Source organism: Kogia breviceps, chromosome 2 (genome assembly GCF_026419965.1).
Source record: "Kogia breviceps isolate mKogBre1 chromosome 2, mKogBre1 haplotype 1, whole genome shotgun sequence".
NCBI classification, from domain to species: Eukaryota; Metazoa; Chordata; class Mammalia; order Artiodactyla; family Physeteridae; genus Kogia; species Kogia breviceps.
The window spans coordinates 143,279,362-143,306,934 of record NC_081311.1 but is presented as its reverse complement, the minus strand read 5'-3'; the positions used below and the strand labels follow the sequence as shown (position 1 = coordinate 143,306,934).

General features: G+C 39.4%; 1 protein-coding gene across 2 annotated transcripts in view; it reads left to right on the top strand.

Annotated features, from left to right (window-relative positions):
• Positions 1-653: 653 nt before the first annotated feature.
• The window catches only part of OLA1 (Obg like ATPase 1), a 171,688-nt gene continuing 144,768 nt past the window's right edge, over positions 654-27,573 (top strand). The window contains exons 1-2 of one of the 2 annotated variants that reach the window (XM_059054548.2): positions 654-853; positions 2,138-2,238. In XM_059054548.2, coding sequence (XP_058910531.1) covers positions 2,138-2,238 — 101 coding nt within the window. In that variant the 5' untranslated portion in view covers positions 654-853. The remainder of the gene's footprint in view (positions 854-2,137; positions 2,239-27,573) is intronic. The other variant, XM_067026320.1, reaches the window with a different exon arrangement.

The following is a 27,573-nucleotide window of genomic DNA, read 5'->3' as shown; positions in this document are numbered from 1 at the left end:
CCAGATTGGAACCAACGTTTCCCAAATTCCAAAGGCTTCTGCTCTTAACCCTCCAGAGGAAAAGGAGCGGGATGTGTGTGGAAACTGGCTGTGTTAAACGCATTCTGGGATCCAGTGCCTGTAAAACGCCTGAAAAATAAGGCGACGAAGGACTCCTTAGATCATACCCTTAACCCTTTTTTCCGTTACGAAAGTTTAACAGCTTCTCACCATCTGGATTGACTGAAGAGCGTTATAGGAAAAGAAGGCGAGCTGGGGCCGTGGTCCCCGAGGACTCAGCTGGCGGCCAAGCGGGACTGGCGCGGCTGATCGCCAGACCTCAGGCGACCCGCCTCCGCGCGGGCGGTCAGGCCGAGGGTGCTTCGAGGTGAAGTGGCGGGTGAAGTGTGGGGCTGGAGGGCGGCGAGCGAGCGTGTGCAGGAAACGCGGGGCGCGCACCGGGAAGGAAGCAGAGATCCGGGGCCGAGAAGCCCCACGTGGAAGACGCGCACTTCTGCGTGCCACCCACTCAGGCCTGCAAGGACTGCTTTCCAGCTCCCGCCACCTCGGGCGCCGCGCGACTCCTCCCATCCTCTCCCGCCTCCCGAGGCCAAACCAATGGGCGGGACGGGAGGTGGGGGGAGCGCGGGGCGGGGCGGGGCGGGGCGCGCGGCTTGCGCGCAGGTGCAGCCCGGCGCCCGGCCCGCCTGTTCCGCTGCCGCCGCCGCCGCCGCCGCTGCCGCCGCCGCCGACGTGCATTCCGCTCGGCGGAGGGCCGGGCCTGCGCTCTCTCCTTCCTCCCCGCCTCTGGCTGCCGGTAGGACTCGTTTCCCGCTGCCGCTGGGAGCCTGTGTCATCGGCCGCCCTGAGCACGGTGAGGTCCTCAGGGAGCCTGCGGGCGCGCCCCCCGCCGCGTCTTTGACTCTCTGCCCCGTTGCTCTGAGGCCGGCGTCCCGCCTGGGCCGGGTGGCCGGCCTGGGCGGAGGGCGGCGTGGAGCGTGTGGATGAATGAGGCGCTCTCGGACTAGGCCGCGCGTCCCGGGAGCGGCCCACGCCTCATCCGGCACGCTCTGGGGAAAGCCTTCTCCGGAGGCGGGGACGGCCTGTGGCCCAGTCCAGAGGGGGAAGATGTTGGGTGGGACCTCGCTTTGGCTGGGCGGCCAGCCACTCCTTGGTAGGAGGCCAGAGGACTGGAAAGTCTCTGCTTGTGTGCAGCTGTGCTTCGGAGACCTGGGGTTTGGCTGGGAACAGGTGTGAGTTACGACCCTGAGAAGGGAGATTCCTGGCACTTGGGGTCAGGGATAAGAGGCTATCACTTCGTGAGCAGGGCCTCAGCGTGGCCCCGGGAGGTTCAACTGGAGCCAGAAGACAGAGATAGTTTTAGTTCCCAGCTTATGAGAACGTGAGGTTAGCAGTCCTTATGAGTTCAGTTTGCAGTACTAAAGTCGGCTCAATTTTGCCCGGAGAAACTTAGAGCCAGATTGTCAGGGACCGAGAAAGTTTCGACCTGTGAATAAAAAGGCTTAGTAGATCCATTTACGACTAGAAGTAACCAAAGGGTAGATTCAGGAGGTTTCTTATGAGGACTGATGAGCCGTACCTACAGTGCCAAAGGTGGAAGAGACTTGCTGGAAAGACCTTGATACCGGCGTGTGTTCATTCATGCGAATAATGGTGCTTGTGGGCGAAATGGGAAAGAACAGGTTCCAGATTGAGGGAATGGTTTGGTGGGAGGTGACTCGGTTGCTAGTGGTTCTAGAATGGATTTTCTTTGTCACTCTTACCTGTGCTCCTGCTTCCAGATGCTTTCATTCATATGACTACATGTCAGGTTAAGAAAATGTTTTGTGAACAGTCTGGATGGAAGATTGGCAGCTAAATTTTATTTTTGATTTCTGGTGCCACATATTTTTAGATCAGTTTTCCAGGACTTCTCAGGAGTGACTGCTTTGACAACTATCAGAATCAGATCTGTTAACAGAACTTTTTTGTTTTCATTTTTGTTGAAAAATAAAGTGTGTCAGTTTTAGATTGATATATACAGTAAGCTGTATTCTTCATCTATTATTCAGTAATATATTGTGTGTGATGAAATGTGTTTGGTCAATGGGGACAGTAAAAAGTTTTGTTCATATGTATGTTTGTTTTGACATTTCAGATGCCCCCCAAAAAGGGAGGTGATGGAATTAAACCACCCCCAATCATTGGAAGATTTGGAACTTCCTTGAAAATTGGTATTGTTGGGTTGCCAAATGTTGGGTAGGTGAATGTTGGGCTTTTCTCATTTTCGTTTTGTAAATATTTTGGGTCTTGTTGTAGAAATGGGAACTCATGAGGTAATAAAAATTTAAATTGAAGAAAAGAGGCTAGGAAGCTGGACTATTAATATGTTGCAAAACAAGGTTTTCATTTACACTTATCTTATTTTTGGTTTTCTACACAGATACTGGGTTGAAACTTGAGTTACTTATATTGTTTGTTTTGCTAAACTTGAAGGAAGAAGCAGTGGGAGTTTAAACATCAAGTTGAACCAGATCAGCTCTGGTTCACCAGAAACACTGTTGGGAGATACACAGTATTGAATTTATGAGGAATTAGAGTAGTTTAAATTAGATTTTCATGCCGGTTGGCTCCGTAGGGTACTTAGGCTGGCTATCAGAGGCCATGCAGTAGGATACTTTAGGAAATAGTTTTAAAAGCCCCATTATAAATTTGATTAGATTTTTGGGAAATCAGGAATCAGATGGCTGAATTTTTACTAGAAAAGAAGGTGACAAGTTTGAACTTAATATTGGAAGTTGTGCGCTAAAAGGGTATCTGTTATCTGTTATAAAGTGACTAAATCTGAAAGTTGTGAGAATAAAATTTTGAGTTTTGTAATGTTTAACATTAAAGTGAATTATTACTGCAAATAAGACTAATTAGGAAATATTTGTGGGGTTTATTATATAAATCTGTACACATGCAACTTGGTTGTTCAAAGTCTACTTTTCATTATTTGCCCTTCTATTTTAATACCTTTTACTAACCTTAAAATGTAAAATGTCTCAGAAGTGATTAGGGTGTACTAAGGGGTAACAGATCCAATATGGATTTATTAAGGTGATGGAAAGTATTTCGGAATGTGCTTTAGGCTTTTAGATTGGTGGCAGGTAGGACAACCATGTTCTTTCATGTGTTCCTAGGAGCCCCTGTCATAGAGATTGCTTAGTGAATGGGAGCATGGTGTGACCAAGTAAGGCAGTTCTGAAATTCTTGTAATGTAAAACATGACAAGTGGGGCTGTCCTAATTTCAGTCTGGAGCTGGAGAGGCTTGCATTTTGAGGGGGTTTCCTGCTGTGATATAGGCTGCTTGCAAAGTAAGACTAAATAGAGAGTGGGAATATAAGCAAAACAAATAATTAAGCAAAGTACTGTAGGGTGCTGTCAATAAACTTGAAAGCAAGATATGATCGTTATGTATGTTGTGAACTTTATTGCGTTAGTAAGCAAGACATAGTTTATAGATATTAACATACTTCTCTCATTCTAGAATCATTGCAGTCAATGCAGCTTGACTTTAAATGGGACTGCTTTAAATGAGCCATCTTAAAAAGTGTTTCCTGTATGAGTTTTTTAGCATAGAGCATAATAAAGTCAATATATATGAAAACAAGCTAGAATATTTTATTATCCAGTGTAAATGTGCTATTTATGCTTTTAAATTAAAAACTCCTCCCACTTTCCCCCAGTTTTATTGATTTATACTTTATAAACAGTAAAATTCACTAATTTTAATAATGTGCAGTTCAGTGAGTTTTGGCAATTGTGTTTGGTTATGAACACTCCTTTTTTTAGAATGATCTTACATTGCCTAACTGTATCAGGTAGGGTTCTTCGTAAGCAACACAAATTCTTGCTGTTTTAAGTAAGAAAAAGAGACTTATTGGAAGGAGAGCATTGAAGGACAAGCTGAACATCCAGGGCCTCAGGAAGGACAGGAGCCTGGGTAGTGCTGGCAGAGACGGGTCCACATGGACCTCAGCCATATGAACTGAACTTCTGGGTGTTTCTCATCACCTGCTGCCTCTCCAGTGATATAGATTCCTGTGTAAGGAAATCTGACTGGGCATGTCTACCTCTGGATAGGCCCACAAGAAATGGATTGGGGAGAGGGGACAGTTCTCTGAAGGATGGCCTGCTGATCAAAAATAGACATTTAGTGCTGAAACCATCTAAAGAATCTCTTGGTTTTTAGAGAACGGGATGAATAAGAAGGTTTGCTGATTACCTAGAAACATAGAGGGATATTTATAGCTAACAATAGTTGATATTTATTTGACACTTATTTAGTGTATGCCTATCGCTCTTCTGAACACTTTATATGTATTATCTAATTTAATCAATGTTTAACATCCCTGCCCCCTTCTCATTAGAATTTAAATTCCGTAAAGGCAAGGATTGTCTTGTTCTTGTTTATTGTTATATTTCTAGCACCTAGACTGGTGTTAGGAACTTAGCAGGCACTCAGTAATTATCTGTGAATGGATAGTTTTTCTGCCCTTGATGCCATGTGTAGGTTTAATGATAAGGAGACACGTTTTGATGGGCACTTTTAATGAAGTGAAGTAGAAAGAATACTAAAACAAGAGTATGAAGACTTGATTTCTAGATTTGTTCTGCTTTTTCGTACCTGAGTGACTATAGATTAGCTCCTCTTAGGCCAGTATATTATTGTGGGTGAGAGGCTTGGAGGCTGTTGAGGGAAACTACTTTTTCTTTTTAAAGATTTTTTTTTTTAGAGCAGTTTTAGGTTCATAGTAGAATTGAGGGAAGGGTACAGAGATTTCCCATATATCCTCTGCCCTTATACATGTATATCTTGCCCTATTATCAACATCCCGCACCAGAGTGGTACATTTCTTACCATTGATGAACCTCATTGACAACATTACCCAATGTTCATAGTTTACCTTAGGGTACACTCTTGGTGTTTTACCTTCTATGGATTTGGACAAATGTATAAAGACCTTTGTCCACCACTATAGTATCATAGAGAGTTGATTCACTGCCCTAAGAATCTTCTGTGCTCTGCCTATTCATGTACCTTCCCCAACCACTAATCTTTTTACTCTCTCCCTACTTTGGTCTTTTTTAGAATGTATTTGGAATTGTTCAGTATGTAGCCTTTTCAGATTGGCTTCTTGTACTTAGTAATATGCATTTAAGTGTCCTCCATGTCTTTTCTTGGCTTAAATAGCTCGTTTCTTTTTAGCGCTGAATAATATTTCATTGTCTGGATGTACCATAGTTTATTTATCCATTCACTGACTGAAGGATATCTTGGTTGCTTCCAAGTTTTGGCAGTTATGAATAAAACTACTTGCTATATTGCCAAATAAATAAATATTTAAAAAATTTGTTAAAAAAACCCTACCTGCTATAAACATCCATGTGTAGGTTTTTGTGTGAACATAAATTTTCAGCTCATTTGGATAAATACCAAGGAGCATGATTGCTGGATTGTATGGTAAGAGTATGTTTGGTTTTATAAGAAGCTTCTGAAGTGGCTGTACCATTTTATATTTCCGCCAGCAATGAATGAGAGTTCCTGTTGCACCATATGGTGGCCAGCATTTGGTGGTGTTGTCAGTGTTCTGGATTTTGGCCATTCTAATAGCTGTGTAGTGGTATTCCATTATTGTTTTAATTTGCATTTCCCTGATGACATATAATGTGAAGCATCTTTTCTTATACTCATTTACCATCTGTATATCTTCTATGGAGATGTGTGTTAAGGTCTTTGGCCCATTTTTTAATCGGGTGGTTTGTTTTCTTATTGTTGAATTTTAACAATTCTTTGTATATTTTGGATAACTGTCCTTTATCAGGTGTATCTTTTGCAAATATTTTCTCCCAGTCTGTGGCTTGTCTTCTCATTCTCTTGATGTTTCTTTCACAGAGCAGAGGTTTTTCATTTCAATGAAGTCTACCTTATTATTATTTCTTTCATGGATCATGCCTTTGGTGTTGTATCTAAAAAGTCATTGCCATACCCCCAGATCATCTAGGTTTTTTCTATCTCCTAGGAGTTTTATAGTTTTACATTTTCATTTAGATCTGTGATTCATTTGAGTTAATTTTTGTGAAGGGTGTAAGGTCTGTATCTAGATTCTTCTTTTGGCATGTGGATGTCCAGTTGTTCCAGCACCATTTTTTGAAAAGACTATCTTTGCTCCATCATATGTCCTGTGCTTGAGAAACTACATTTTGATATTTTGTCATGGGACGGCTCTTCTTGTTGCTACCACTGCATGAGATGCGATTAGTTTCAGTTGAAGGTGTCAGAAAACCCTAAATAACTATGGCTTAAACAGAAGTTTCTTTTTTATGTAAAAGTGTAAATTTTGCAGTCATAGATTGGTATATTGACCTTGCTTTATGAAATCTTAGAAATCCCAGCTCCTTGCACCTCATGCCTCAGCAATCCCAAGGGAATGGCCTTTCATTCTCATGGACCAAAGTGTTGTGAATTCCAGACAGCTGGTTACCCAAGAGGTGAAAGGACCAAACAACTTGCCCTGCAGTCTAAGAGGGATTTTTTTTTTCCTGTAAGCTGCCACACCATACTTCTGGTAACATTCCTTTGTCTGGATATCGTCATAAGAATTTACTTTCAAGGAAGGCTAGGATATGTAGTCTTTAATTTGATGGACATATGTTCAGTTAAAAATTGTGTTACTATGAAAGGAGAAGAGAATGAATATTGGGGGACAACTATATACTCTGTTCCATTACTCAGCAACTGCCTCAGGAGAGTATTTGTCTTGCTTAGTTGATACTTCTGGGAATGTCCTTTGGTTGTTCCTACAGCTTGCCTTTTCCCAATTTGCCAGAGTCCAACCACAAAGCTATGTACTGTTGTTGAGGAAAACATTGTAGGAAATGCTTTAAAAAAAAAATCACAGGGTAATTATGTTCAGTGTTTTAGTTATCTCTTTTTATGTAGGAAACCACTCCAAAAGTTTGTGGTTTAAAACAATAAATATTTATAATAATATTTCTCATGATTCTGTAGGTTAGCTGGGTGAGTCTACTGCTGGTCTCACTTGAGATCCTTCATGTGGCTGCATTCAGCTGGTTGCTAGTGAGGGTTGGAAGGTCCAAGATGGCCATACCCACAGGGCAGGGGCCTTATCAGGGTTGGCTGGAAGTCTAGGGCATTTCTATCTTCCCTTACTTGGCTTCTTTCTCTCCAAGTGGTCTCCAGCCCAAACTTTTTTATAGCATGGTGGCTGACTCCCAAGAGAGTGAAAATGTGCCAGTGGTACAGAATGCTTCCACCTATTTCTTTTAGTCAAAGCAGGTCGTGACACCAGCCCAGAGACAAGGAGGGAAGGGAAATAGACTCAGCCTCTTGAGGGGAGGAGTGGAAACGAACATGTGGCCATCTTTAATCCATTGCATTCTACTATTTACCTATTTTCCTAATATAGTTTTGTATGACACCCATTTGTTCCCTGGAGAAGTCTTCCTGGCTCATTCTTAGCTTGTTCTTACTGAAGAGGCTCCATTCTTTTTTTTTTTTTTTTTTTTTGCGGTATGTGAGCCTCTTACTGTAGTGGCCTCTCTCGTTGCCGAGCACAGGCTCCGGATGCGCAGGCCCAGCGGCCATGGCTCACAGGCCTAGCCGCTCCATGCATGTGGGATCTTCCTGGACTGGGGCACGAACCTGTGTCCCCTGCATTGGAAGGCAGACTCTCAACCACTGCGCCACCAGGGAAGCCCAAGGCTCCATTCTTGATTGCTTCGAGAAACTCACTGGAGGAAGATTAATCTCTAGGTGCTCAATTAATAATGCTCTTTTTAATGCATATATTTATTTTTCATGCTGGCCAGATTTTTGTCCAATATTTGATTATAAAAAATTTCATGTACAGAAAAGCCACTCACTTTTTATACAGAATAGTGTTTATTATATATAAGAAACAATAAGCAATTATGTATATTCTATTCTTGGGATAGATTATATTTTTCTTTTATAAATTTAAAGTCTTAATAATATCTTCCACTTACGACTATTAATAATTTGTTTTTTGCAGATTGCTTGCATGAACTAGTTTGAAATTGATGTGGAAATGAAGGTACAGCGTGGTACAGATTTTGTATTTTAACTCTTTTGTAGGTCATTTAAGGCCTTTTAAAAATGTTTGCTTTTGACAAAAACTATAGCAAAAGGCAATAATGATCTGATTGCCAAAGCTGGTACTCATTTTTTGTCCTTAACTTACTTAACCTCTCTGCCCTATTTGGCACTATTAGTAACTCCCCACCTCTTTCAACTCTTCCTTCAGTCTTTTGTGCTTGCTATACTTCCTGTGTTTGCGCTCTATATTAGGTTTCTATCCTTGGCTGTCTTCTCTTTTATACTCTCTCCCTGGGCAGTCTCATCCTCTCCTGATTTTAATCATCTGTTGGCTTCTCTTTTCTAAATTTATATGTCCTGCTCAGGTTGCATCTGAGTTCCAGATTCATATATCTAACTAACTGCCCTGAATATCTCCAGTTAAGTGTCTGCACCCAACACGTCTAAAACTGAGCTCATTGTCTCTTGCATTCCCTACCTTGGTTAATACTACTACTTTCCACCCAGATACTTGAGAGATTTATCTTTGCATCCTTTCCCCTCAGCTGTATTTTTCAGTAGGTCACCAAACCTGGTACCTGAATATCTCTCTGATCTATTTTCTTCACATCTTTTGCCACTCATTTCTTACTTGAATTATTCTAGAGGCTTCTTAAGTGGGCTTTCTGTCAGGGCATTATCTATAGTAAATCTTTTTTTGTTTTGCCCCAGTGTTTCTTTGTTTGTTTGTTTTTGTTTTTTAAATTGAGGTATAACATACACAGTAAAATGCGAAAACTTTAAATGTACATATCAGATTTTTACATTTTAATTCACCCACATAACCAGTACCCACATCAAGATCTAGAACAAATCCAGTGCCACAAAAGACTTCCTTGTACCCCTTCCCAGTTGGTACTATCCTTCCTAGGATAACCATATTCCAACTTCTATTACCACATTGATTAGTTTGCCTGATACAGATGGAAGCACACATTATGCACTCTTTTTATTTTTATTTTTTGTGGTACGTGGGCCTCTCACTGTTGTGGCCTCTCCCGTTGCGGAGCACAGGCTCTGGACGCGCAGGCTCAGCGGCCATGGCTCACGGGCCCAGCCGCTCCGCGGCACGTGGGATCTTCCCGGACCAGGGCACGAACCCGTGTCCCCTGCATCGGCAGGCGGACTCTCAACCACTGCGCCACCAGGGAAGCCCTTATGCATTCTTTATATCTTTTACAAGTCGACATTATGCCTGAGAGAATATACACTATATTTACCCATTTTGCTCTTGATGGGCATTTGGGTTGTTTCCTTTTTTTGCCTATTATGAATAGAGCTGCTTTGAACATTCATGTACATGTCTTTTGGTGGGTAGATCTAAGAACTCATTTCTGTTGGGTGAATGGATACACTTACCCCACTCACCCTATCCCCCGAATTCCCCACCTCTAAGAGTTAAATAGCTTTAGATACTGCCACATAATTTTCCAAAGTTGTTATTCTAATTTATAGTGCTGGTATTGTAAAAAAGAGTTCTAATTTCTCTTCATCCTCACTAGCACTTGGTATTATCATTCTTTTTCATTTTGGCCTTACTTGTGTGTAGTATCATGATCGTTTTGCATACCTGTGATAGCTAATGATTTTGAACATCTTTTAGTATGTTTACTGGACATCTTTTGTGAAGGATTTTTTTTTCTTTTTAGTAATGATTAGGTGTTTTTTTATTCTGGATATGGGTTCCATGTTGGATATGCATTAGAACTACCTGTTCCTAGTCTGTGTGACTTTTTGCTTGAGTAAATAAAAATTGTTTTTGAAGTAGTTTCACAATTAAGAAATTTCACACTTGCAAAGCTAGTTAAAAATATTCCTATATGAAGTCTGCTTACATTCCCCAAATGTTAACATAGTACAGTTATAAAAATCAGGAAATTAGCATTGATTTACCAGTTGTCTCACTAATGTCCATTTTCTGGTCCAGGATCTAATCCAGGATTATGTATATGTTGCATTTAATTGTTGCTGTGTCCTTAGTTTCCTTTAACCTAGAACAGTTTCTCACTTTGTCTTTCATGTCCTTGACACTTTTGAGGAGTGCCAACCACTTATGGTGGGCTCTTAAACCTTGGGGTTTATCTAATATTTCATTGTGATTAAATTCAAATTATGCATTTTTGGATGCAGAAGTGACATGTGCTTCTTAGTACATTATATTGGGAAGCACACAATGTTGATTTGTCCTGTTACTAGTGATTTTAACTTTGATCACTTATCTAAGGAGGTGTCTGACAAATTTCTTCACTGAAAAGTTTACTGTATTTTCCATTGCAATGAATAAATATATCTTTTAGGGAGATACTTTGAAATTATGTAAATATTGTGATTCTCATACTTTTGCCGCCCAGTTTTGGCGTGTATTAATGATTCTTGTTTGAAATAGTTATTATTGTGGTGTTTACCAAATGGAGATTTAAATAAAAATTTCTGTTGGTCTTCTACATTTATAGAGGAAACAATTTATAGAAGGAACAATGGAAATTCTATTGTTTAGAATTCTATTGTTTAGAATTCTGTTGTAAAGAAGAACCCCCCATTTTCTCATGTAAATTACTTATAATTTGTTTATATCAGGATCAGTTTTGACTTTGTTGGTTATAATGCGTTACTGTTGTTATTTATTTTGTTGCTCAAATTGCCCACATTTGGCCATCAGGAGCCTTCCTGTTCACTCGTATTACTTTTGATGTGTTCTCTATTTTTTGAGTATTTTCTAGTTTCTAGCTCCACATTATGTTCCAGGCTTATTTGTACTTTCTCTATCCCAGCTTTGTAATAAACAAATTTTTCTGTTGACGTATGTTTTCATCTCTCTTGGGTGTATACTTAGGAGCGGAATTTCTGGGTTGTATGTCAGCTTATATTTAACTATTTGAGGAACTGCCAAACTTTTCTGAAGTGAGTGTGTCATTCTGTGTTCTTACCAGCAATGTGTGTGGGTTCTACTTTCTTCACATTCTCACCAATGCTTGTTATTATCTTTATTAAATATTTTTTAAATTGAGGTTTAGTTGATTTACAGTATTATAGTAGTTTCAGGTGTGAAACATAGTGATTCAAAATTTTTATAGATTATACTTCATTTATAGTTATAAAATATTGGCTATATCCCTTGTGTTGTAGAATATATCCTTGTAGCTTATTTATTTTATACATATTAGTTTGTACCTCTTACTCCCCTACCCGTATCTTGCCACTACCCCCTTTCCCTGTCCTGATAACCACTATTTTGTTCTCTATATCTTCATTTCGATTTCATTTTATTTCATATATTTTATTTTTTATACTATAGTTCTGTCTGGATAGTAGTTTTCATATATTTTCATTCCTCATTATCTTCACGTGTGAGTCTGTTTATTTTTTGTTATATTCACTGGTTTGTTTTGTTTTTTAGATTCCACATATAAGTGATAACATACAGTATTTGTCTTTCTCTGCCTGACTTGTTTCACTAAGCATAATACCCTCCAGGTCCAGCCACATTGTTGCAAATGGCAGAATTTCTTTCTTTCTTTTTTTTTAATGGCTGAGTAGTATTCTGGTGTGTGTGTGTGTGTGTGTGTGTGTGTGTGTGTGGTATGTGTGTGTATGTGGGGGGGTATGTGTGTATCTGACGTTATCTTTATCCCTTTATCTGTTCATGGACACTTAGTTTGCTTCCATATCTTGGCTATTGTAAATAATGGTGCTATGAACACTGGGGTGTATGTATCTTTTAGAATTAGTGTTTTCATTTTTTTTGGATATGTACCCAGAAAGTGGAATTGCTGGATCATATGGTAGTTCTACTTTTAGTTTTTTGAGGAACCTGCATGCTGTTTTCCACAGTGGTTGCAGCAATTTATGTTCCCACCAACAGTGTACAGGGTTCCTTTTTCTCCACATCCTAGCCAATATTTGTTATTTGTGGTCTCTGATTGTTATCATCTTTTAAATTATAGCGAAGGCATGAAGTGGTATCTCATCGTGGTTTTGAATGCATTTCCTTGATGCCTAATAATATTGAGCATCTTTTCATGTGCTTATTATGCCTTCATTTTGGAAATATTTTCGTTGGGAATTCCAGGAACAGTTTTTCTTTCAGCACATTGAAGGTATCTTCCATTTTTTTCTAGCTTTCTAATGAGAAGTCTGTTGTCGTTATTATCTTGGCTTCTTTGTACATAATGTGTTGGTTTTTTTTTTTTTCTATAGCTTTCTTTAAAATTTTCTCTTTACTACTGGTTTTCAGAAATTTGATTTTCATATGCATTGATGTGGTTTTCGTTATGCTTTTTTTGCTTGGGGTCTGTTGAGATTTCAGGCTTGTGAGTTTATGATTTTCATTAAATTTGTAAAATATTTGGCCAGAGCATTTCTTCAAATGCTCTTTTCTCCCCCTCTCCTCCTTTCCCTTCCTCTCCTTCTGAGACTTTTATTACATATGGGTTAGTCCTCTAGGTAATATTCTACTGAAGCTCTGGTTATATTTTTGTCCAATTTTTTTCCCTGTGCTTCAGTTGATAGCTGCTATTGTTCTGTCTTCATGTTCACTGATCTTTTCTGCAGTGTCTCATCTACAGTTAGTCACATCCAGTGTGTTTCATTTCAATTCAATTTTTTCATATACTGTATATAATAGTTCTGTCTGGATGGTTTTCATATTTTCATTTAATGCCTCATTATCTTCATATTTACCTTTATATCCTTCAGAAAAATTTTTAAAAAATCTATTACATTTATTTTAAGGTCCTCGTCTGCTAATTCCATCATCTCTATCATTACTGGGTTTGTGTTTATTGACTTTTATCTTGCTTTGGATCTATATTTTCCTGCTTCTTTGCATGCCTGTTAATTTTTATTGGATTCCAGATGCTGGACTTTATGTTGAGTGCTGAATGTTATAGTATTCCTTTAACGAGTGTTGGACTTTGTTCTGGCATTTAGTTTTTGTGTATCATTTTGATTGTTTTGAGGCTGTTTATTATATTTTCTTATGATGAGATCATAATATTTTTTGCTCTGGTGCTACTTTAGCTCTGATACTAAGATGTGACTCTTTGAGGACTCTACCCAAGTTCCCTTATATTATTATATCTTTCTCTGCTCTGGCTGGTGGGGATGTGAACTATTCCAACCTCCGTGTGAACCTGAGAACTGTTCACTGTGCTGCTTTTGAGTGTTTTTTTCTCCTGACCTTTGGAGACTGAGCTTCCTCATGTACAAATATTACTGAGCCATATTCTTGAAGATACCTTCTGCTTATCTCCAGAGCCCTCTCTCTGTGCAGCTGCTTCCTTTCTAGTATACTGTCCTGTAAATTTTAGCTACTTTGGCCTGCTCAAACTCTCATCTCAGTCTCTTTAACTTGGCATGACTGCCGGGTTCTATTGGTTCCCCCTCCCTGTGCTGTGGCTTTGAAACCACCTTTAGGCAGTAAGCTAGGGTAGTTTTAGAGCTTAGTTCATTTGCTGTTCTCACAGGGAACACAGTCCTGTGCTACATACTGTCCTCTGTTTGAAAACTGTTTATTTCATGTTTTATCTGATTTCCTAGCTCTTTGTGTCAGGAGGGCAGTTCCATAAATAGAAGGGGAAGCAAAATTCCCCAATACCATTTAAATGAAGTCAAATCTTATTGTATACTTGTCAATATTCCAGGGTGCCTCCTCTTTCATGGAAATTCGTGACTTGGGAATTATTTGTTTTCTTTTTTAATATGTTTTGAATAATCTTTAGGACAACAGATCTGCTCTCCCACTCTTTCCTGTTATCAACAGTAATTGTATACCTTAAAAGTACTTCATAATTTACTTTCTGTTAAATCTTTTAATTTTCATTGTTTATTTTTCAAAATTCTGGTCACTTTTTTTTTTCTATTTTCACAATTTTTTTTGCATTTTTAAAAATTAGTTATCCATTTTATACATATTAGTGTATATATGTCAATCCCAATCTCCCAATGCATCACACCACCCCCCACCTGCCACTTCCCCCCTTGGTGTCCATACGTTTGTTCTTTACATCTGTGTCTCAATTTCTGCCCTGCAAACTGGTTCATCTGTACCATTTTTCTAGGTTCCACATATATGCGTTAATATACAATATTTGTTTTTCACTTTCTGACTTATTTCACTCTGTATGACAGTCTCTAGATCAATCCATGTCTCTACAAATGACCCAATTTCGTTCCTTTTTATGGCTGAGTAATATTCCATTGTATATATGTACCACATCTTCTTTATCCATTCGTCTGTCGATGGGCTTTTATGTTGCTTCCATGTCCTAGCTATTGTAAATAGTGCTGCAGTGAACATTGGGGTGCATGTGTCTTTTTGAATTATGGTTTTCTCTGGTTATGTGCCCAGTAGTGGGATTGGTGGGTCATTATGGTAATTCTATTTTCAGTTTTTTAAGGAACCTCCATACTATTCTCCATAGTGGCTGTATCAATTTACATTCCCACCAGCAGTGCAAGAGGGTTCCCTTTTCTCCACATCCTCTCCAGCATTTGTTGTTTGTAGATTTTCTGATGATGTCCATTCTAACTGGTATGAGGTGATGCCTCATTATAGTTTTGATTTGCATTTCTCTAATAATTAGTGATGTTGAGCAGTTTTTCATGGACTTCTTGGCCATCTGTATGTTTTCTTTGGAGAAATGTCTGTTTAGGGCTTCTGCCCATTTTTGGATTGGGTTTTTTTTTTTTAATATTGAGCTGCATGAGCTGTTTATATATTTTGGAGATTAATCCTTTGTCCATTGATTCGTTTGCAAATATTTTCTCCATTCTGAGGGTTGTCTTTTCATCTTGTTTGTAGTTTCCTTTGCTGTGCAAAAGCTTTTAAGTTTCGTTAGGCCCCATTTGTTTATTTTAGTTTTTATTTCCATTACTCTAGGAGGTGGATCAAAAAAGATCTTGCTGTGATTTAAGTCAAAGAGTGTTCTTCCTATGTTTTCCTCTATTAGTTTTATAGTGTCTGGTCTTGCATTTAGGTCTCTAATCCAGTTTGAGTTTATTTTTGTGTATGGTGTTAGGGAATGTTCTAATTTCATTCTTTTACATGTAGCTGTCCAGTTTTCCCAGCACCACTTATTGAAGAGACTTGCCTTTTTCTCCATTTTATATCCTTGGCTCCTTTGTCATAGATTAGTTGACCATAGGTGTGTAGGTTTATCTCTGGGCTTTCTATCCTGTTGCACTGATTTATGTTTCTGTTTTTGTGCCAGTACCGTGTTGTCTTGATTACTGGCTTTGTAGTATAGTCTGAAGTCAGGGAGTCTGATTCCTCCAGCTCTGTTTTCTTCCCTCAAGACCACTTTGGCTATTTGGGGTCTTTTGTGTCTCCATACAAATTTTAAGATTTTTTGTTCTAGTTCTGTAAAAAATGCCATTGGTAATTGGATAGGGATTGCATTGAATCTGTAGATTGCTTTGGGTACTATAGTCATTTTCACAATATTGATTCTTCCAATCCAAGAACATGGTATATATCTCCATCTGTTTGTATCATCTTTAATTTCTTTCATCAGCATCTTATAGTTTCCTGCATACAGGTCTTTTGTCTCCCTAGATAGGTTTATTCCTAGGTATTTTATTCTTTTTGTTACAATGGTAAACGGGAATGTTTCCTTAATTTCTCTTTCAGATTTTTCATCATTTGTGTATAGGAATGCAAGAGATTTATGTGCATTAATTTTGTATCCTGCAACTTTACCAAATTCATTGACTAGCTCTAGTAGTTTTCTAGTGGCATCTTTAGGATTCTCTATGTATAGTATCAGGTCATCTGCAAACAGTGACAGTTTTACTTCTTCTTTTCCAATTTGAATTCCTTTTATTTCTTTTTCTTCTCTAATTGCCATGGCTAGGACTTCCAAAACTATGTTGAATAATAGTGGCAAGAGTGGACATCTGTGTTGTTCCTGATCTTAGGGGAAATGCTTTCAGTTTTTCACCATTGAGAATGATGTTTGCTCTGGGTTTGTCATATAAGGCCTTTATTATGTGGAGGTAGGTTCCCTCTCTGCCCACTTTCTGGAGAGTTTTTATCATAAATGGGTGTTGAATTTTGTGAAAAGCTTTTTCTGCGTCTATTGAGATGATCATATGGTTTTTCTTCTTCAGTTTGTTAATATGAGGTATCACATTGATTGATTTGCATATATTGAAGAATCCTTGCATCCCTGGGATAAATCCCACTTGATCATGGTGTATGATCCTTTCAAAGTGTTGTTGGATTCTGTTTGCTAGTATTTTGTTGAGGATATTTGCATCTATATTCATGAGTGATATGGTTTGTAATTTTCTTTTTTTGTAGTATCTTTGTCTGGCTTTGGTATCAGGGTGATGGTGGCCTCATAGAATGAGTTTGGGAGTGGTCCTTCCTCTGCAATTGTTTGGAAGAGTTTGAGAAGGTTGGGTGTTAGCTCTTCTCTAAATGTTTGATAGAATTCCCCTGTGAAGCCATCTGGTCCTGGACTTTTGTTTGTTGAAAGACTTCTTTTTTTTTTTTTTCCGGTGCGTGGGCCTCTCACTGTTGCGGCCTCTCCTGTTGCAGAGCACAGGCTCCGGACTCACAGGCTCAGCGGCCATGGCTCACAGGCCCAGTCACTCTGCGGCATGTGGGATCTTCCCGGACTAGGGCACGAACCCGTGTCCCCTGCATCGGCAGGCGGACTCTCAACCACTGTGCCGCCAGGGAAGCCCCGTTGAAAGACTTTTAATCACAGTTTCAATTTCATTACTTGTGATTGGTCTGTTCATATTTTCTATTTCTTCCTGGTTCAGTCTTGGAAAGTTATACCTTTGTAAGAATTTGTCCATTTCTTCCAGGTTGTCCATTTTATTGGCATAGGGTTGCTTGTAGTAGTCTCTTAGGATGCTTTGTATTTCTGCGGTGTCTGTTGTAACTTCTCCTTTTTCATTTCTAATTTTATCAAGAGGACTTGAGTCCTCTCCCTCTTTTTCTGGATGAGTCTGGCTAATGGTTTATCAATTTTGTTTATCTTCTCAAAGAACCAGCTTTTAGTTTCATTGATCTTTGCTATTGTTTTCTTTGTTTCTATTTCATTTATTTCTGCTCTGATCGTTATGATTTCTTTCCTTCTAGTAACTTTGGGTTTTGTTTGTTCTTCGTTCTCTTGTTCCCTTAGGTGTTAGGTTAGATTGTTTATTTGAGATTTTCCTTGTTTCTTGAGGTAGGATTGTATTGCTATAAACTCCCCTCTTAGAACTGCTTTTGCTGCATCTCATAGTTTTTTTTGTGTGTGTGTGTGGTGTGCGGGCCATGGCCTCTCCCGTTGCAGAGCACAGGCTCCGGACATGTAGGCTCAGGGCCATGGGTCACGGGCCCAGCCACTGTGCGGCATGTGGGATCTTCCCGGATCGGGGTATGAACCCGCATCCCTTGCATCGGCAGGTGGACTCTCAACCACTGCGCCACCAGGGAAGCCCATCCCATAGGTTTTTTTTTGTGTGTGTGTGGTACGTGGGCCTCTCATTGTTGTGGCCTCTCCCGTTGCGGAGCACAGGCTCCGGACGCACTAGCTCTGTGGCCATGGCTCATGGGCCCAGCCGCTCCACAGCATGTGGGATCTTCCCGGACCGGGACACAAATCCGTATCCCCTGCATCGGCAGGCGGACTCTTAACCACTGCGCCACCAGGGAAGCCCTTCATCCCATAGGTTTTTGATCGTCGTGTTTTCATTATCATTTGTCTCTAGGTATTTTTTGATTCCCTCTTTGATTTCTTTAGTAATCTCTTGGTTATTTAGTAATGTATTGTTTAGCCTCCAAGTGTTTGTGTTTTTTACGTTTTTTTTCCCCTGTAATTGATTTCTAATCTCATCCGTTGTGGTCAGAAAAGATGCTTGATATGATTTCAATTTTCTTAAATTTACCGAGGCTTGATTTGTGACCCAAGATGTGATCTATCCTGGAGAATGTTCCATGTGCACTTGAAAAGAAAGTGTAATCTGCTATTTTGGATGGAATGTCTTATAAATATCCATTAAATCTGTCTGGTCTGTTGTGTCTTTTATAGCTTGTGTTTCCTTATTAATTTTCCATTTGGATGATCTGTCCATTGGTGTAAGTGAGGTGTTAAAGTCCCCCACTATTATTGTGTTACTGTCAATTTTCTCTTTTACAGCTGTTAGCAGTTGCCTTATGTATTGAGGTGCTCCTATGTTGGGTGCATATATATTTGTAATTGTTATATCTTCTTCTTGGATCGATCCCTTGATCATTATGTAGTGTCCTTCCTTGTCTCTTGTAACATTCTTTATTTTAAAGTCTATTTTATCTGATATGAGTATTGCTACTCCAGCTTTCTTTTGATTTCCATTTTCATGGAATATGTTTTTTCATCCCCTCACTTTCAGTCTGTATGTGTCCCTAGGTCTGAAGTGGGTCTCTTGTAGACAGCATATATATGAGTCTTGGTTTTGTATCTATTCAGCGAGCCTGTGTCTTTTGGTTGGAACATTTAATCCATTCACGATTAAGGTAATTATTGATATGTATGTTCCTACTCCCATTTTTCTTAACTGTTATGGGTTTGTTTTTGTAGGTCCTTTTCTTCTCTTGTGTTTCCCACTTAGAGAAGTTCCTTCAGCATTTGTTGTAGAGCTGGTTTGGTGGTGCTGAATTCTTTTAGCTTTTGCTTGTCCATAAAGGTTTTGATTTCCCCGTCGAATCTGAATGAGTTCCTTGCCAGGTAGAGTAATCTTGGTTGTAGGTTCTTCCCTTTCATCACTTTAAATATATCATGCCAGTCCCTTCTGGCTTGTAGAGTTTCTGCTGAGAAATCAGCTGTTAACCGTATGGGAGTTCCCTTGTATGTTATCTGTCATTTTTCCCTTGTTGCTTTCAATAATTATTCTTTGTCTTTAATTTTTGTGAATTTGATTACTATGTGTCTTGGCATGTTTCTCCTTGGGTTTATCCTGTCTGGGACTCTCTGCACTTCCTGGACTTGGGTGGTTATTTCCTTTCCCATGTTAGGGAAGTTTTCTACTATAATCTCTTCAAACATTTTCTCGGGTGCTTTTTCTCTCTCTTCTCCTTCTGGGACCCCTATAATGTGAATGTTGTTGCATTTAATGTTGTCCCAGAGGTCTCTTAGGCTGTCTTCATTACTTTTCATTATTTTTTCTTTATTCTGTTCTGCGGCAGTGAATTCCACCATTCTGTCTCCCGGGTCACTTATCCATTCTTCTGCCTCAGTTATTCTGCTGTTGATTCCTTCTAGTGTAGTTTTCACTTCAGTTATTGTATTGTTCATCTCTGTTTGTTTGTTCTTTAATTCTTCTAGGTCTTTGTTAAACATTTCTTGCATCTTTTCAATCTTTGCCTCCATTCTTTTTCCGAGGTCCTGTATCATCTTCACTATCACTATTCTGAATTCTTTTTCTGGAAGGTTGCCTATCTCCACTTCATTTAGTTGTTTTTCTGGGATTTTATCTTGTTCCTTCATCTGGTACAAAGTCCTCTGCCTTTTCATTTTGTCTATCTTTCTGTGAATGTGGCTTTCCTTCCATAGGCTGCAGAATTGTAGTTCTTCTTGCTTCTGCTGTCTGTCCTCTGGTGGATGAGGCTATCTAAGAGGCTTGTGGAAGTTTCCTGATGGGATGGACTGGTGGTGGGTAGAGCTGGGTGTTGCTCTGGTGGGCAGAGCTCAGCAAAACTTTAATCTGCTTATCTGCTGATGGGTGGTGCTGGGTTCCCTCCTCATTGGTTGTTTGGCCTGAGGGGACCCAACACTGGAGCCCACCCTGGCTGTTTGGTGGGGTAATGGCGGGCTCTGGGAGAGCTGATGCTAAGGAGTACTTCCCAGAACTTCTGCTACCAGTGTCCTTGTCCTCATGGTGAGACATAGCCACCCCCACCTCTGCAGGAGACCCTCCAACACTAGCAGGTAGGTGTGGTTCAGTCTCCGATGGGGTCACTGCTCTTTCCCCTGGGTCCTGATGCGGACACTACTTTGTGTGTGCCCTCCAAGAGTGAAGTCTCTGTTTCCCCCAGTCCTGTCGAAGTCCTGCAATCAAATCCCGCTAGCCTTCAAAGTCTGATTCTCTGGGAATTCCTCCTCCTGTTGCCAGACCCCTAGGTTGGGAAGCCTGAAGTGGGGCTCAGAACCTTCACTCCATTTGGTGGACTTCTGTGGTATAAGTGTTCTCCAGTTCGTAAGTCAGTTATGGGATTTGATTGTATTGTGATAGTGCTCCTCTACTGTCTCATTGCGGCTTCTCCTTTGTCTTTGGATGTTGGGTTCCTTTTTTTGGTGAGTTCTAATGTCTTCCTGTCGATGATTGTTCAGCAGTTAGTTGTGATTCTGGTGCTCTCACAACAGGGAGTGAGAGCCTGTCCTTCTACTCCACCATCTTGAACCTGAAGCCTGTTCACTGTTGCTATGTCATATAATTTTAGATATTTTTTTTTGCTCATTTATTTATTTACCATTAACTATAGACTTTTTTGCATTTCACCAGTTTTTTTTGCTAATGTCCTTTTTCTTTTCCTGTATAGACCTTTTAAAGGTCATGAAAAATTTCATTTACTTTTGAAAAGTAGTATTCAGGTATTTTGTGTAATGTCTCTCAATTCCAGTTTGATGTTTTCTCATGCTGTGGACATTTTCTTTATCCATTCCTCTGTCGATAGACATTAGGGCTGCTTCCACCTTTTGGTTATTGTGAATAATTTTGCAGTGCACATGAGTGTGCAAATATCACTTTGAGTTCCTGCTTTTAATTATTTTGGGTAAATACCCTGAAGTGGAGTTGCTGGATCACATGGTAATTCTATTTTTAGTTTTTTGAGGAACCTTCATACTGTTTTCCATAGCAGCTGTACCATTTTACATTCCACCAATAGTGTACCAGAGTTCTAATTTCTCTAGGTCTTGGCCAACACTTTTTTTCTGTGTTTTTGATAGTGACTATTTTAATAGTGTGAGGTGATACCTCATTGTGGTTTTGATTTGCATTTTCCTGATAATTGGTGATGTTGAGCATCTTTTCATCTGTTTCTTGTCTATTTGTTTATCTTCTGTGGAGAAATGGAGAAATGTCTATTGAGGTCCTTTGCTACTTTTTTTTTTTTTTTTTTTTGCGGTACGCGAGCTCCTTACCACTGTGGCCTGTCCTGCTGCGGAGCACAGGCTCCAGACGCGCAGGCCCAGCGGCCATGGCCCACGGGCCCAGGCGCTCCGCAGCATGTGGGATCCTCCTGCACAGGGGCACAAACCTGCGTCCCCTGCATCGGCAGGCGGACTCCCAACCACTGCGCCACCAGGGAAGCCCCTTTGCTACTTTTGTGTGTGTGTGTGTGTGTGTGCGGTACGTGGGCCTCTTACTGTTGTGGCCTCTCCCGTTGTGGAGCACAGGCTCCGGACGCGCAGGCTCAGTGGCCATGGCCACTCTGCGGCATGTGGGATCTTCCTGGACCAGGGCATGAACCTGTGTCCCCTGCATCGGCAGGTGGACTCTCAACCACTGCGCCACCAGGGAAGCCCCCCTTTGCTACTTTTTTTTTTTTAATTTAATTTTTTTTTTTTTTTTTACGGTATGCGGGCCTCTCACTGTTGTGGCCTCTCCCATTGCGGAGCACAGGCTCCGGACGCGGAGGCTCAGTGGCCATGGCTCACGGGCCCAGCCGCTTCACGGCATTTGGGATCTTCCCGGACGGGGGCATGAACCCATGTCCCCTGCATCGGCAGGCGGACTCTCAACCACTGCGCCACCAGGAAAGCCGCCCCCCCTTTGCTACTTTTTAATGTTACTTTTTAAAGTTACTTTTGTTGTTGTTGTTAAGTTATAAGAGTTCTTTATACATTCTGGATATTAACTTTATCAGACATGTGATTTGCAAATATTTTTTCCTATTCTGTAGGTTACCTTTCACTCTTTAGTTTGTTTCTTTTGTTGTGCAGTTTTTAAGTTTGTTGTAGTCTCATTTTTTTTCTAATTTTGCTTTTGTTGTTTGTCCTTTTGCTGTCATATCTCAGAGATAATTGCCAAATCCAATGTTACAAAGTTTTTCCCCTACATTTCCTTCTGTGACTTTTATAGTTTTAGGCTCCACCTTTAGGTCTGTAATCCATTTTGAGTTAATTTTTGTGTATGATGTAAGGTAAGGGTCTTCATTCCTTTGCATGTGGCTCTCCAGTTTTCTCAGTATCATTTATTGAAGAGACTGTCTTTTCCCCATTGTGTGGTCTTGATACCCTTGTCAAAGATTATCTGACTGTATATGGGAGGATTTATTTCTGGGCTGTCTATTCTGTTCCACTGGTATATGGGTCTATCTTTATGTCAGTTCCACACTATTTGGATTACTGTAGTTTTATAATATTTTTGGTATCAGGAATCACGCAATAGATTTTTGGGAAGAACACTGTGGAGGTGAAGTGCCTTTCTCATTGTGTCATATTGAGGGGCTATATGATAGCAACATGATTTGTCACTGGTGATGTTAACCTTGATCACTTGGTTAAGGTGGTGTCTTCCAGATTTATCCACTGTAATATTATCCTTTTTCTTTTCGATAGGCTGTTACTTAAAAGCAATTCACTAAGTCCAACCCATGCTCAAGGGGAGGGGAATTAAGCTCCACCTCCTGAAGGAATGAGTATCAAAGAATTTGTGGACATTTGTTAAAATCACCATAGTAATTAATTAATATAAGGGAAAGTTATTTTGAGGCTATTTAAATATTCTGTTTCTTCTTAAAGTTTCCCCAACTAAAACTTTTATCACTCCTTAGTGGATTTTGCCTGCAGCAATTATTAGTGTGGTGTTCTAATGGTGATATTCTACTACTTCCCTTATTCCTTTTACATTTATTATTTGGAATTCTTCTGTATGGAATGTTTTTATTTTCCCTTACAATTAGTTATTTATTCAATCATTTATATAGTTCTATTTAGACTCAGTGAAATTTTTTTTATTCTTTGGGTTTTAATCCAGTATTATCAGTATTTATTTTGTTGCTCAAATTGTTCAGATTTGGTCATTGGGAGCTCCTTCAAGTTGTGTCTTATGTACTTTTTACATGCCTCCATCTTTTTTTTCCATTCTTTTTGTTTTTCTCTTTCTTTTTTTTTCCTGTCTTTTTTCTTTTTTTTTTTTCTTTTCAAGCATTTCCTTACTCTCTGACACTGTAAGATATTTCAGGCTAATAGTGTATTTTTCGTGTCCCAGCCTTGTCTCCAGAGAGCCTTGGTTTCTTTTATCAAAGAATGGTATTTAGAAACTAAGATCTGGGCTCTAGATGTGATCCTACTGCTGGGGTGTTACTTCTTTTAAGCCCTCTCACCTGATAGAATTAGGAAAAATATGTGGTTATATACTAAGCCATGTATACACACATTGGTATTTATTCCTGTCCTTTTTTTTTTCTATAGCAGATAAATACTTTTTAACAGTTTAGTTATATCTAAATTCAGAACATTTTGAAAGAACATTCTGCTTTTTACCATGCTTTTGGTTGTGTGTTGTATGAATGGTTAATTCAGAATGCTGGGGGAGTTTGCATTGGTATCCTGACTTCCCTATACATATTGTAATTTTGCATAAGGTTTCAGATAAAACATATATTCAGTCAGATTTACTTATTACAGTAAAAGATATAATTTCAAAAATAAAGTATTTAGGTCTTAAGTGGAGGGGGCATACATTAAGTCTAGCCACTCTTTTTTTTTTTTTTTTTTTTGCGGTACGCGGGCTTCTCACTGTTGTGGCCTCTCCTGCTGCAGAGCACAGGCTCCTGACACGCAGGCTCAGTGGCCATGGCTCATGGGCCTAGCTGCTCCGCGGCATGTGGGATCTTCCCAGACAGGGGCACGAACCCATGTCCCCTGCATCGGCAGGCGGACTCTCAACCACTGCACCACCAGGGAAGCCCCACTCTTTTTTTTAAATGATATCATTGCTGAAATAATATTTATGTAAACCTGTTCTTGTATAAGAGAGATCCCTACAATTTTGAATCTTATACTTTCAAGCTTCAATAATAACCTTATAAGGGATCTGAATGTGTGTGTGTGTGTGTGTGTGTGTGTGTGTGTGTGTGTGTGTGTGTGTAAAATCCTCATTTCACAAAAAGTCTTATGGGCTTTACCACTCCAATTTAACCCAAAACTTTAAAATTCTTTGCTTTTGCAAGGCTTTTCTTCAATAGATTTGAATAGATCAAAATGTCTTAACTTGCTGCTAAAGGCTGTACTAATAATCCTTAGAAAATTTTCTTTTTCCTTCTTCCTTTTGAATTTTTTGTACTTAAAAAGCTATTGGAAGGTACAGATGACTTGGACTTTATGAAATTTAAAATCATGTCCAAGATGAGGTGATCTGTGAAAATAGAGATGTCTTCCATGTTTAGTTTGACTGCATGTAAGAATTTTTTTAGCCTAAGAGATAATGGGACTTTCTTTTCTGTATTTTTACTGTATAATATGTTTTAAGGGATAAACTTTTTTCTTTAGTTTTAAACATATTTTTGTCCAGGTAGGCAGTCAAAAATGCAGTACTTAATAAAACCAATAAATTTGAAAAGAACTCCATGAACTCCTTATGGACTTTTTATATTGCAATTACTGTGACTGCAGTAATAGCAAAGAGCAGTTTTTTATCTACAGTATACAAAAATACAACTGCACTTTTTTTGTCCCCCAAGAAAGGCACAAATGTCTTGTAAGTGGATTAATTAATATATTTAAATTTTCCTTGAAATATTTTTATTGTACCATTATTTTGTAATATTTTTGTTGCAGGTATGCAATATTTTAGTTACATTTTTATTTTTTATTTTTTATTTTTATTTGTTGGCTGCACCGCTCAGCTTCTGGGATCTTAGTTCCCTGACCTGGGATTGAAATCATGCCCTTGGCAGTGAAAGCGCGGAATTGTAACCACTGAACCTCCAGGGAATTCCCTTTACTTACATTTTCAGTAAATAAGAACTTGTGGATTGTTCTGGCAATCTAAGTATCACTTTGTATTTTGTATTTTTTTTGTAGGGAGGGGAATAAGGTATGGAGCGTATTACTCTCCAGTTCATTTACTTCAGTACACTTTTGTAATTCTCCCTTTTAGGAGCAATATCCTGAGGGGAAAACTGGTAGTGTTCTTGAGGTCCATCCTCCAAGTCTTCTCCTAATTCTTTGCTGGGTTCCCTGTACTCCAGCATCAGCTTACATAAGTATAAAGCCTGGATTCTTGGCTGTCTTACTTTGCCTAGAATGGGCAAATGTTCCATTTACAGATTCTTAGCCCCTTCAAACAGATACTTTCTGTATTCTGCATTTAAATGGCTTTCTAGTTCTGGGTGAGAGTTCTAGTCTGCTGTTAGCTTTTGCATCTCACCCAGAAGCAGAATTTCCTCCCTCCACCAGTTGACTTGTTAGAGAAATCAGGATGTTTGTCTTACAGAATTTTCCAAAGTCCACATTTTCTTAATTGCATCTATGTGGTGTCATTTAATATGTTCTCCTGTCCTCTGTATTTTCTGTTAGGTGATAGTAATATCTAAAGGCTTGATCAGGTAAGTTTCAGATAATTTTTGATCATATAATTTTTTTTTTTTTTTTTTTTTTTTTTTTTTTGCGGTCTGCGGGCCTCTCACTGTTGTGGCCTCTCCCGTTGCGGAGCACAGGCTCCGGACGCGTAGGCCTAGCGGCCATGGCTCACGGGCTTAGTTGCTCCGCGGCATGTGGGATCTTCCCGGACCAGGGCACGAACCCGTGTCTCCTGCATCGGCAGGCGGATTCTCAACCACTGCGCCACCAGGGAAGCCCGATCATATAATTTTTTATGTCAGGAATACTTGAAAGATGGTGTACGTAATTGTTAGGAGGTACTTTTGGGGGGGGAGACAGTTAATGATCACTGGTGATAATTACCCAATTTATTAGTTCCTTAGTGGTTGCAAAATGGTGGTATTTTAAGTTTTTTATTCTTTTTTCATTTATTGGCTGGAATATGTCTATAAAAGAATCTTTTCTTCATCAACTCTTTGTTACTCTAAAAGTGCAGTTTATATAGGAAAGACACAATGAATGTTTTACTCAATGGTTATCAGAAGAATCAGTCAATCACCTAGCATCATTAAAAGGTAGCCAGAGAGGTTTTCTTTTTCTTTTTTTTTTGATTTTGTCTTGTTGAGGTTTATTAACAACTCATGGATATGAAGTTATTTGATTTGTTATAGTCCATTGTAACTATCCTTAAAGATGCTCAGATTGACCCATCTTTGGCCTGTGGGCCTATTCAGATTGGCTCCAGAGTGCTTTTGATAGGACTCTATGGCCTTCAATAGGTTCCTTGTTTTCCCTTGGGGAAAAATTGTTTGAGATTCATCTTGTATACTTCTGGTCCCAGACCTGGAACTAGTAATTTCTCCAAGAAGTCCTTGTTTTTTTATTATTATTATTTTTTTTTTTGTGGCTTGTTATTTTTAATGGACATGGCATTTAAAGATCATAATTTGAATATGAGTTTTCTTTTTAAAAATTATCTGCCTTATTTTATATATTAATTTTTAAAAATTGTATTAATCTTCAGTGTCTTCCTTGAAATAGATGGACTATAACTTGATAAATATACAGACTTTTAAATTAAGTAACTATGACATTTATCTTAACAGGATTGAAAAGAAAAGCTATCTCTATAGGAACTAGTAATTTCCTCTTAATTATCATTCCTAGAGTTCTGGGATTGTTACCAGGCTCTTAGAGGTTACCGATATAAATTCTACAACAGTCAATATTATTCAGTGAGTTGTTAGCTGAGTTAAAATACTGGGGCCTACACCAAATCTGGAAAGAGGCCTGGTAGTGCATGCCTTTAAATTTTCAGCTGAGTCTGTTATAGGCAAGCATTTGAAAGCTACTGATTTGACCATTGGTACTCTAAGTAACCAGTAATAATTTAAGTGGCTGTTTTTGGAAACGTTTCTACTTTAATCCTAAGTATTTAGTCTGAATGTGATATAAAAGCAATATCTTAAAGACTTATGGGCAGGTTCAAGTTAATATATTGTTGCCAAACCATCCTTCCCACCAGTAGTATTTAGATAAGCCTCCTTTGTTGCCTTTTGTTCATTACTATTTTATTTTATTTTATTTTATTTTTAGAGGGTGTCTTAGAGATGGCTTTTTAAAAAAAATTTTTATTTTTGGCTGCGTTGGGTCTTAGTTGTGGCGCACAGGCCCTTCGTTGTAGTGCGCGGGCTTCTCTCTAGTTGTGGCGTGTGGGTTTTCTCTTCTCTAGTTGTGGTGCACTGGCTCCGGGGTGTGTGGGCTCTGTAGTTATGGTGTGCGGGTTCCAGAGCGCATGGGCTCTGTAGTTTGCCGCTTGCGGGTTCCAGTTGAGGCGTGCGAACTCAGTAGTTGTGGCGTGCCGACTTAGTTGCCCTGTAGCATGTGGGATCTTAGTTCCCTGA